The sequence below is a fragment of the Podarcis gaigeae genome (genome assembly GCF_964106915.1).
Source record: "Podarcis gaigeae genome assembly, chromosome: 9".
In the NCBI taxonomy this organism is placed as follows: Eukaryota; Metazoa; Chordata; class Lepidosauria; order Squamata; family Lacertidae; genus Podarcis; species Podarcis gaigeae.
In genome coordinates this window covers 4,537,576-4,549,595 of record NC_139685.1, presented here as the reverse complement: position 1 = coordinate 4,549,595, position 12,020 = coordinate 4,537,576, and the positions used below count along the sequence as shown (strand labels likewise).

The 12,020-nt window shown below is 43.3% G+C and overlaps 1 protein-coding gene across 2 annotated transcripts in view; it reads left to right on the top strand.

The window, feature by feature from the left end:
• FBXL5 (F-box and leucine rich repeat protein 5) overlaps nucleotides 1-12,020 on the top strand; it is a 33,732-nt gene that overhangs the window by 7,347 nt on the left and 14,365 nt on the right. Inside the window, exons 2-6 of one of the 2 annotated variants that reach the window (XM_083698265.1) lie at nucleotides 3,615-3,830; nucleotides 5,499-5,594; nucleotides 7,788-7,977; nucleotides 9,649-9,831; nucleotides 11,370-11,495. In XM_083698265.1, coding sequence (XP_083554391.1) covers nucleotides 3,615-3,830; nucleotides 5,499-5,594; nucleotides 7,788-7,977; nucleotides 9,649-9,831; nucleotides 11,370-11,495 — 811 coding nt within the window. Of the gene's footprint in view, nucleotides 1-3,614; nucleotides 3,831-5,498; nucleotides 5,595-7,787; nucleotides 7,984-9,648; nucleotides 9,832-11,369; nucleotides 11,496-12,020 lie in introns of both variants that reach the window. The other variant, XM_083698264.1, reaches the window with a different exon arrangement.

Sequence of the window (12,020 nt, the reverse complement as noted above, 5' to 3'; positions counted from 1 at the left end):
CCCCATTTAGGTCCCCAAGTAGGATTAGTTTATAATCTTCCAGTTCCAATAATATTTGTTCTAACTTCCCAAAGAATTCAGCTTTGTTTGTATTAGGGGCATAGACCGTTACCACATTAAACTTTTCTCCCTGACAATTAAGTTGTATTCCTACTATTCTCCCTTCATCATCTTTACAGATTAGTGCCGGCTCCCATTTTTCTTTGGCATATATCACTACTCCCTTTTTCTTATTTATTCCCGAGTTGACAAATTCTACCCCTAGTTTTTTATTTACCAAGATGTGTCTATGTTTTTTTGCTATGTGCGTCTCTTGAAAGCAGATTACATCATAATTCTTATTTTTCAAAGCCTTCTCAATTTTATTCCTTTTAAGTTTTTCATTCAACCCATTCACATTCCAGGATAAAAATTTCAGTGTGGAAGTTATTGTTTAGCTTTGGACTGCAGTAAACACTCCGTTCAGTTCAGCAGATTTAAAATCTGGCGCCCTTGCTTTCTGGAGCCTCCTCCTCTCCTGCCGCTTCTTCTCCCACTGCGGCTTCACTCTCTTCATTTTCTTCCTCCGCTTCTCTTTCTTCCCTTCCCGGCCCCCTCCCCCTCCATCTCTCCTGTTTCTCATCCACTTCCCCATCCAATAACCTGTTCTCTATCCTACCAAGCTCCTTCTCATACCTTCTCATGAATTTCTCGGCTTCCTGTGTGTCCAATAGTCTAAACTTTTTATCTTTATAGAAGAAGGTGATCCCTTCAGGGAATTCCCATCTATACTGTATATCATTTCTTTTTAGAATACCTACCACTTGTCTAAATCCTTCTCTTTTACGTAACAATCTTATTGGTATTTCTTTGTAAATAATGATGGGCCTCCCTCCAATTTTTAGCTTGTTCCGGTAGCTTGTTTTTAAGATCAGGTTTCTCATTTCCAATGAGTTAAAGATCACTAGGCAGTCCCCTAGGAATTTATTTGGTTTTAAGTGTTGAGGTCTCATTTTGATTCTAAACGCATTCTCAATGGTTATGGCCACTTCTTCTTCGTTTAATCCCAACCACTTTGATAGTTCCTTAGCCATTTTTCCCTTTATATCCTCATTCCTTTCTTCTTCCACACCCCTAAATTTTAGATGGAGTTGTTTCTGTCTCAGTTCTGTCATGGCTAGATTGTCCCATATCCTCTCCTGTGCTTTATTTAGTTCTCTCAGGTCTTCCTTCATCTTTACTGACTCCTTTTTCTGTTCTCTTATCTCTTTCTGCATTTTTTTATTAGACTCCTCAATTATTTTAGATTTAGTGGATAACTCTTGGATCTTAATTGAGAGTTCTCCTACTGCACCTTCTATTTTTTTGTCAATCATCTCCTGCATTTCTTCCAGTTTACTTTCCATATGTAACTCATTTTGCTTAAATTCCTCCTTAATTTTAACCCAGAGGCATTCCAAATCTCTTATTTCTTCTTGTCTTGATAGTTTCCTATCCCCTGGGGTCCCCCCTCCCCCTCCCCTTCTCCCATCTCTCCCCGTCATCGCTGAGTCTCTCCCTTAACGGGCTCACACTCTTACTCTTACTCTTGCAGTACCGCGTAGGGAAAGAAGAAAGTGGGTGAGGAGGCGGCACTAATGTTGAAACCAAGGATAGACCATGAAAGAGAACCAAAAACAATAAAATGATAAACCAGGGACAATAAGAAGAGTCCACGCAAAAGAGGGGTCGGGAGGGACGTTTCCCACCGGGTTGAGGGGGTTGGGGGAGGGTTGTGGGGGTTGTGGGGGGGGGGAGTTCTCCTCTTTAGTACATTTAATTAATGCGAGGACGTATGTCTGGCCGCTCCCGCAGGGCTCCCGCCCGCCCCGTTCTCAACAGTCCTCAGTGGGTCTCTTATATACGTCGAATCACCTTGTCGCCGGCAGGAGGTTGACCCAAAAACGGGTTCTCGGTGGAACAATTATTTCTAATAAAGTAAGCTACACTCCCCCTAGACTTCGTTACTGTGTCCAGGCGCTTAAAACCCGGCACCGACAATAAGTTATTCAGCTGTATTAAATGTGGGCGACTAGCTGACCCCACAGACCAATTCGGGGGGCGCTGAGGCGGCAAGAGGCAAAACTGTGAGTCCCAATGTATCTCTAAGGCGAGACGTCTGCGTGCGGCGTCGTATCCAAAGGGTCCAAGTTTGCTGTTCCTTCGCTCGTGTTAAACACTTAAGGCTCTTAAAGTTCTTAAAGTTCTTAAGCGCTCAAAATTTCTTACGATTTCTTACAGTTTTCCTTAAATAGGGTACATCAAGTAAGGTACATTATCCTGATAAAATAACCACAAAGTAACCGCAAAATAATCAAAAGCACAAAGCTAATTAGGAGCTAATTGCATCTGGTTGCGAAACTAGCGAATATGTCCAAGTGGGGGGGTCCAAGTTAAAAAGTTAACCGCTATATCCAAACATTGTCCTCTTTGTCATTTTAAATTCATGTACAGAATTGTCCCACGGCACCTCTTTAAAATTTAGAATTTAGAGTCCACAGTCTCTCCACTCCTCTCGCTGTGGGTTTGTTATTTGTACTCACTCAGTCGGACTAGTAGAAACTTCCTTCCTCATTCCTGCAACTTTATAACAGCGCCATTTTAATCCGTCCGCCGGGTGGACATTTCATTTTCTGCCTTCATTGGTGCTAACATTATAGCCTCACTGGCACATCTTAGAGAGTGAGCTGAATGTGGTATCTTTCCTAAGCTAATGATTGAGTCTGTGCTGGATGTGTGGCGATGCCTAGAGAGGGATGAAGCATCCAGCCTCATCTGTTCCAGTATTCTGTCCTTGTATTGTGGGGTGACCTCTGTTGAGAGTCAAAGGATGCCAGAGACTGGATATCCCAAGACACTTCATCTGTTGTGGAGTGTATCTGTGACAAAATGAATTTGCAGTCCATAGCTGAGGGTCACTGATGGTTCCTTCCTACTAGTGGGAGCAGTGTGTGTGTGTATATGTATGAAAAGTCTCTGAACCTCAGCATTGAACGACAGCACAACCCTAAAAGCACTTTAAAAGCTTGTGCTCTTACCAGATTTATGAGCAAAACCTTTTTTTCTACAATTACAACAAAAATAATGTTGTTAATAATAATTATTGTTATTATTATTATTTATACCCCGCCGATCTGGCTGGGTTTCCCCAGCCACTCTGGGCGGCTTCCAACAAAATATTAAAATACAATAGTCTGTTAAACATTAAAAGCTTGCCTAAACAAGACTGCCTTCAGATGTCTTCTAAAAGTCTGGTAGTTGTTTTTCTCTTTGACATCTGGTGGGAGGGCGTTCCACAGGGCGGGTGCCACTACCGAGAAAGCCCTTTACATTTACTACTGAAGTTAAAACTGAGGTTTTGCTATATTTGCCATATGTTAAAATAACTTTCCAGGACTTTTTACCTGTGTAGTAATAATGTGTTGTCAGGCAGGTTTTGTTTTGTTCTTAATCAAAATTAGAGACACCTGTGGTGGGGAGGGGAAACACATTTGACCAGGAAAGTGGGATGGTGTCAAATACCTTTTTAGAGGATAACATGATTTACTGAGTATTAGCCCAGAAAAAACTGATCATTTTGTGTTTCTTCCCATCAGCTTTCTAAGACCAACTTCTCCAACAACAATGACTTCCGGGCTCTCCTCCAATCCCTATATGCTACTTTTAAGGAATTCAAAATGCATGAACAAATTGAAAATGAATACATAATCGGATTACTTCAGCAACGCAGCCGGACTGTGTATAATGTACACTCAGACAATAAACTCTCAGAAATGCTTAGCCTCTTTGAGAAAGGGTTGAAGAATGTGAAGGTGAGCTTTCAGAAAGAAGAGTGTTTGGTTTCTGGGTGGTACAATGCAAAATCCCATATCTGAGATCATGTGTGAATTTGTGCAATCTCAGCGTGGTTCTGGTTCCCCAAGGCTGGTTGTATATATGCTTGCTTAGAAAGAAGCCACGCTACGCTTAGTGAGGCTTATTTCTTGCAAGTGTGCTTTAGAATTTCCAGCTTAGGCATAACTTTCTTGTGCATCCTTGACTCCTCCAGGTTGAAGGGAAGGTCTCTAAAAATATGGTTTTCTTCCTAGCAAGCAGCTGCTTTTTGTTGAGAGCAGTTTGGGCGATGTCAGCAGCTGACACTTCTGGCAGTATGACATGCCTGAATAACGCACCTTATAAAACAGGTGTCACATGGGATGTGGATGAATAAGAACATCATAGCTTTAAAATTTGATGGGTGGGGAATCTTTCAGTTGGAGGTATGTTCCATCTTGACCACCCCTCTTGGGGGTCATATGCCATTGGCAGGAGAGGCTAATTCTGGAGTATGTGATTAAAGTTTCCATGGGCACACCATGCTCTTTCTCCTCTGCACCACCAGAATGCACATATAGCACACTCCTCACACATGTATGTATGCAGATTCTTACTCTTTCTTCCCTCCACCACACAAGGGTGGAAAAATAGCTGCATGGAGGGGGGGGGGGTGATCTTCATAGGTATTAGTTAGGAAGGGGAAGTTTAAGCCTTCCTTTGCTAGCTGTACTTTCTTTAAAGATAGCCAATTTTCCCAAGTGGCAGTTAGCATTGAAAACAACCCTCCATTAGCACCAGTAGAAGGCTCCCCCCCCCCCAAGCTTTCTCCCAAGTAGAAGGCTTTTCCCCCTTATTCTGGCATGAGGGATTCACAGCACAAAGAGGGTATGCACTTCCCTCCCCAGATGCAATCCCTGCCTGATTCTTCCCTCCCAAAATTAGACTTGAAAAGCCAACCAAGGTTTTTTTTTAAAAAAAATCCTGAAACTTGTCTGGGAGGAGAAGGGGGTTCTGCAGACTGAATGGAGGGGCTGCATCTGGCCCCTGGACTGCCAGTTTCTGAACCCTTTAAATGTATAGGTATATCAGAGAGACCCATGAGTTTATAGGCTTCTGATTCACTGTATGTTATCTTTACAAAGTGGCATATGTAGTTACTTTTCCATGCTTGTGACATGTCAGACGGTAATCCTTTTAATCTTTTCATTTGTTGAATTCTACTGGTACCACTGCTAGTTTTCAATGCCTGTTAAGTACTTAAATGATATAATGAAATACTCACAAAATCTGGTCACCTACAAGTTCTTTAAAATTAATCTGAAGCATCATCTGGGGAATTATTTCAAAATCCACTTTACTGTAATTAGACATCCTGACAACAAGTGTTTACATTTGCACTAAAATAATAGCATTTTAGAAATGAAATGCTAACATATTTTATATAAGTTGGTCTTTGGGTATCTGGGTATTTAAGACATCTAATGAAGAAGTGTGTTGTTTTTGATGGCTTGAACCTACTGTGAAAACTGACAAAAACCAATTGGTATTTCAATATTGCTTCATATTTAATTTTAAGGATTTTAGAACTTAACAATTTCTAACAATTGATCGTAAGTGTTCAAATGGCACAAATGCTTAGTAATGGTATTTTTTATCATTCTCAGAATGAATATGAACAACTAAACTATGCGAAACAGCTAAAGGAGAGGCTTGAAGCTTTTACCAGGGATTTTCTTCCTCACATGAAAGAAGAGGAGGAGGTGAGCTGTACTAGGAAATGGTTTCTGGCCATTACGTTCGACTGTACCCAGTGAATGGATGGGAATTGGATGGTTCATTAAGCATCAGAATGCCATGTGTCCAAGCAGACTTTAGATGTGCTTTTTGAACAGGAGGCATATTTACTTGGTGGCAAATGCTTGAAGCTTTAAGAGCAGTTGGTGGTATGCGGATTTTGCTATTCAAAGCAAATAAAAAAAAGGGGGGAGCCTCATTGTTTTATCCTAAGTAACTCTTTCGATTCCGACTGTAGTAGTCAAGAGCCTTTAGTCTTAGATTTGAGTGTCCTCCTCAAAAGACAAAACTGGTCTGCTGCCAAAAATGGCAAGCTCACGTCTACCTCTCTTCTTTTCCATTTTCTGCAAGGATATTTGGAGCACAGTGCCATCAGTATGTTGAGGACACACAGCTCTATCTCTCCATTCTGTCGCTTTTTTTCGGGAAAGGCTGTGAAGGTGGACCAGTGTCTGGAAGCCGTGATGGGATAGAGAGGGACTAATAAACTAAGGCGGAATTCTGATAAGATGGAGGTGTTGTGGGCCAGTAGTTCCCGGGTCTAGGAATTAGATGTACAACCTGTTTTCAGTAGGGTTATACCCCAGTGAATGAACAGGTTCATAGTCTGGTAGTACTCTTGGGTTCCAATTTGTCACTGGAGTCTCAAATGGCTTCCATGGCTGGGAGTTCTTATGCCCAGCCTAGGCTTCTTCATCAGCTTTTCCTGAATCAGGATAGCCTGCCTGGCCTCAGTTGTTTGTGCTCTGGTGACCTCACACCTGGGCTACTGTTATATGCTCTATGTATAGCTGCCCTTGGAAATTGCAACTAGTGCAGAATGCAGTTGTTAGATTGGTAAGTATGACAGCCCAGTGTGACCAGTACCTGGATCACTACATGACTGTCATTGAGCAGCCAGACCCAGTTCAAGAATAGTTTGAGCATTTGTTTAGTTGTTTAGTCGTGTCCGACTCTTCGTGACCCCATGGACCAGAGCACGCCAGGCACTTCTGTCTTCCACTGCCTCCCACAGTTTGGTCAAACTCATGCTGGTAGCTTCGAGAACACCTCTGTCTCATCCTCTGTCGTCCCCTTCTCCTTGTGCCCTCCATCTTTCCCAGCATCAGGGTCTTTTCTAGGGAGTCTTCTCATGAGGTGGCCAAAGTCTTGGAGCCTCAGCTTCATGATCTGTCCTTCCAGTGAGCACTCAGGGCTGATTTCCTTAAGAATGGAGAGGTTTGATCTTCTTGCAGTCCATGGGGCTCTCAAGAGTCTCCTCCAGCGCCATAATTCAAAAGCACCAATTCTTCGGCGATCAGCCTTATTTATGGTCCAGCTTTTACTTCCAGTTTGAGCATACAGTGCCCTAAATGGCTTGGAACCCAACTACCTAAAAGAGCACCTTCCCCAGGCCATACAACCAGCAGGGGAGGCTCTGTTGGTGGTGTCCCCACTGGGGGTTGCCGAGTTAGCAGTGACTTGTGGCAGGGCCTTCACACATTGTAGGGGGTTGGACCAAATGACCCTTGGGTGCCTTCCAACTCTACAATTCTATGATTCTATGTCTCAATTTTTATGAGTTATTGTCTGTCCAGGTTCTAATCTGCAAAAGAACCTGCAGAGCTTGGTGATATATCAATACATCGTCTGAAACTGGTTGGAAGTTCAGATTGTGATAATGGCTTCGGAATTTTTGAGCTATCAATATATTGCACATCTCCATTTGCTCCCTAGCTGCTACCAGCAAAGCATATTTCACCCCTGGGTGCCCAGTGCTCACTCGCTCCCTCTGTAGTCCAGTTGCTGGAATTGGCAGAGGGCGCCCAAGAACCTGGGCACCTGCCTGACTACACCTTTGCTGGAGCAAGCGGGCTGCCTCCTTTCTCCTGGTCGTGCTTCCTGCTTGCTCCCTCCCTCCTCAGTCCACTCTCACCCATCCTTCTTTCAGACACCATGATATATTGCTATATTGCCATGGTTCTCTGGTGATATTTCATGTTAAAAACCAGATATCGCCCAGCCCTACTGCAGCTAATCCTATGTGTATCTTGTTTCTCATCCTTGTATGTGTATCATATGTGTTTGATGATCTTAGACTGAGAAAGTTAAATGTAGTATTTCCAAAACAAGAGCAAGTTGGAACAAATTCAAAAAGTGACGTTTGTTGTGTATCTTAGGTTTTTCAGCCAATGTTGATGGAATATTTTACTTATGAGGAATTGAAGGACATAAAAAAGAAAGTAATTGCGCAACACTGCTCCCAGAAGGAAGCTGCAGCAGAAATACGTAAAGGTATTAGTCTCTGGAATCAAGCCGAGGAACTGCAGAAAGCTTTTAAATATTCTGTGGATGAAAAAGCAGATCAAGGTGAAGGTAACCTTTTATTTGTAGCAATCTTCTGAATTTCTCAGCTGGTTTTCTAGAAAATAATGTCACATAACTCCATGGCACTTAAAATTATGTTCTTGCAACTTCTGGAGCTTTTGATGTAGGTTGCAGTTACTTTCAGTCTCTTTAGTGATCTTGTCTCTGTTATACTCAACTCAGGTCTTACTCACTGAAACATTTTTCGTATCCTAGACTGCACATTTTCACCCCAGGCTAGCTTTCGTTTTCTGATTGAAGGTAGTGCCAAATAATAATAATAATAATGCTGCAGAGTATAGTCCTGCAGGAAAATATCTGGGTTGCCAAAACAAGTAGCAGCAGTGCTTTGATGAGCTTTCTTGAAAATAGCAGCATTTATTTCCATCTTTTACTTTGTGGTATAGAGATTAATAAAGAACACCTGCAGGATGGTAAGAAAGGGTTGGGAAATATTCTAAAATGGGTTGGTTATGTTTTTATTTTGAATTATGTCTATGGTGGTTTAATACAGTGGTGCCCCGCAAGACGAACGCCTCGCAAGACGGAAAACCCGCTAGACGAAAGGGTTTTCCGTTTTGGAGGCGCTTCGCAAAACGAATTTCCCTATGGGCTTCCTTCGCAAGACGAAAGCCCATAGGGAAATCTCCGGGACAGCGGGGAAGCGCAGCGCGTCTTCCCCACTGTCCTCGGACCTCCTCCGAAGGCTGGCGGTGGGGCGGAGAGACCTCCTCCCCGCGCCAGCCTTCGGAAGGCTGTCCTGAAGACTTGCAGTGGGAGGAGGGTTTTCCTTCCCACCGCCAACATTCAGAATGCTGTTCTGAATGTTGGCGGTGGGGAGGAAAAACCCTCCTCCCACTGCAAGCCCCGGGAACAGACGAGAAGCGCTGTGCGCCTTCCCCTCTGTTCCCGTACCTGTGCTGAAGGCTTGCAGTGGGGAGAAAAGCCCTTCTCCGCACCGCCAGCCTGGCAAGCGGTCTCCATAGGAACGCATTAATTGATTTTTAATGCATTCCGATGGGAAACCGTGCTTCGCAAGACGAAAAACTCGCAAGAAGAAAAAACCTGCGGAACGAATTAATTTCGTCTTGCGAGGCACCACTGTATTCTGATTTTATCCTGTGAACCGCCCTGAGACCTGCAGGTATAGGGCTGTATATAAATTTAAGAAAATAATAAAAATAAATAAAAACACAATGATTTTGTCCTGCATGCTGCTTTGTTTTTGGATGAAGTGGCTAAATATGAAAGCCCATTAGATAAATGGCAACAAAGAAATCAAGACTTTAAAAAGTGATGGCTGAATTGACACCAGAGAGCTTGGGAAATAACATTTAGGCTTCAATCCAGGACAGCTGAGTGTGCTTATGTTTGTTGGTTTTTCACTAGTTATACTTGTTTAATTGCTTAATGTTCATGCACTTTAGTAGCAGTTGAGTTTGGGGTATTTATGTTTGTTATTCTTTTGGGGAAGGATGTCAACACTCAGTGCTAAGGCTCTGAGGGAGAGATGTAAAAGTTGATGGGCTCTGCCCCCTCTCCCCATTTATACATGCTGTCAGCTTTGCTTTTCTGCCACAGCTTCAGTGATGATTTTTTTATTGTTGCATTCTAAACAGAATAATACTCTTCAAGCCACTGCCAAAATACTGAATGTATTCCCATATATTTCAGAAACCGAAGAAAAAGGGCAAACCACCAATATTGTTGATCTTCCTTCTGAGGTTGTGCTGACTATTTTTAGTTACCTTAGCCCTCAGGAGTTGTGTCGATGCAGTCAAGTAAATAGCAAATGGTCTCACTTGGCTAAAACTGGATCTCTTTGGAAACATCTTTACCCCGTGCACTGGGCCAGAGGTAAGTGTCTGAAATTCCCAGCTCTTTAGAAGCTTAGATTACCATCCATTTATGTGTAAAAGAAAAGCCATTAAGGAAGAAGGTATATAATTTCTGAGATCAAGCACTGTAAATGTAAATTACTCTTTTTATGGCATATCTATATTATTTGGCTAGTGTACACTTGTGAATAGCCCTACATTGACCCGTTACTGCTGATATACTACATACAAGACAGACAGAATTAATTATGTTCAGTCTTAGTTATTTGAAATCACCAAGTTAAGACTGGGCTTAGAATTATTTATCTTGTATCTAACACATTTAGGGTGGCTAACCTGTGGCCCTCCAGCAGAAATTGTTGGATTCAACTTTCAGGGATGATGGGTGCTGTAGTCATACTATATCTGGAGGGCACCTGATTAGCCACACATATATTACAAGATTCCTGCCCACCTAGCAGTTTGAAAGCACGTCAAATGCAAGTAGATGAATAGGTACCGCTCTGGTGGGAAGGTTAACAGCGTTTCCGTGCACTGCTCTGGTTCACCAGAAGCGGCTTAGTCATGACCTGGAAGCTGTCTGCAGACAAACACCGGCTCCCTCGGCCTATAGAACGAGATGAGCGTGCAACCCCAGAGTCGTCCGCGACTGGACCTAATGGTCAGGGGTACCTTTACCTTTACCTATATTACAAGATAATATCACCAAGGCAACTATCTGTAAACAAACAATAAACGTCCATAAAAATGGCCAAAGTAGTTTCTTTCTCAAATAGGTTTTCTCATAAACAATTGCAAATGCAGTAAAGAGTGCAGTAAGGAGATTAAAATAAGTGTTTCAGTGCTCATTTCTTCTCTTTCCAAAATTTAGTCGTACCTTGGAAGTCGAACGGAATCCATTCCGGAAGTCCGTTCAACTTCCAAAACGTTTGGAAACCAAAGAGTGGCTTCTGATTGGCTGCAGGAAGCTCCTGCAGCCAATTGGAAGCCCCGTCGGACGTTCGGCTTCCCAAAGAACGTTCACAAACCAGAAAAGTCACTTTGGGTTTGCAGTGTTCAGGAGCCAAAACATTTGGAAACTAAGCTATTCTAAAACCAAGGTATGACTAGATTTTATTTTGAGCAACTGCAATTGCAGTAATAAAGAGTCCACTTGTGATTAAAATTAAAGAAAAATTAAGGATTTTTAATTTTAATTTTCCTTATTCCACTTGTTAATTCAGTGCAATTCTCTTACAACTGATTTTGACACCTCGATGGCTAAGCTGTAGCAATAAACGTCTGATTACGGGAACGACATCCGAGCACTGAACCGCTGGTATGTCCTGAAAAGGGAGGGCCCTTTTCAGAACAGGAGAGGGGAGATACAAATTCTACATGTGCTACTTTCCCAGTCTCCAAGGATTAAGGACAAGGAGAGCAACTTGCATGATCTTTGTAACACCATTGTGTTTTCTGCTGGCTGACACTCCTTAAAAAGCCTACTTCTTTCTGATCTGTGTGGGTAATTCAAAGGTTGCTGTAACGTAATTAAATGCTTTCTTGTTGGCTACTTAGGAGACTGGTCCAGTGGCCCACCTGGTGATCTTGATACAGATCCTGATGAAGAATGGGTGAAAAACAGAAAAGATGAAAGCTGTGCTTTTCAGGAATGGGATGAAGATGCTGATATAGATGAGTCTGGTAAGTTAAGGGGTGAACTCTATATCTTCCCTTTACAGTTTTGTCTTGGGTGGTCTAGAGCAGTGGTTTCCAACCAGTGTGCTGTGGAACCCTGGGGTGCCTTGAATGATGGTCACAGGTGCCATGGGCGACACTGGCCTCTGTCCCTCTTTTCTTCCCTCTCTCCTCTGATGCCCTCTTGCGTCCCTGCCTCCCAAAGGATTGCACAGCTGTTGCAGCAGCCCTGGCTGCAAGCTCTGCAGGCAAATGGTGCCTCTGGGACTGGTCAGGGGCGGGTCTTCCCAGGTCCCTGAGGGGCAGTGGGAGGAGGCAGCTCAGAAACCAAGGGCGGCAACTGTGGCTGCCCAGAAGACTCCCAAGAGGGGAGAGGAGGCTAAGGGAACACTCCACAAGGGAGGGTGTTCGGAAAAGGGCGAGAGGCTGCCAGGTCTGCAGGGAAGGGGTGACATAACGGGGCTCCTGAGCCCCACAGGGGTGCCCCACAAAGTGTAGTTGGTCAAGGGAGCCATGGACCCAAAAAGCTTG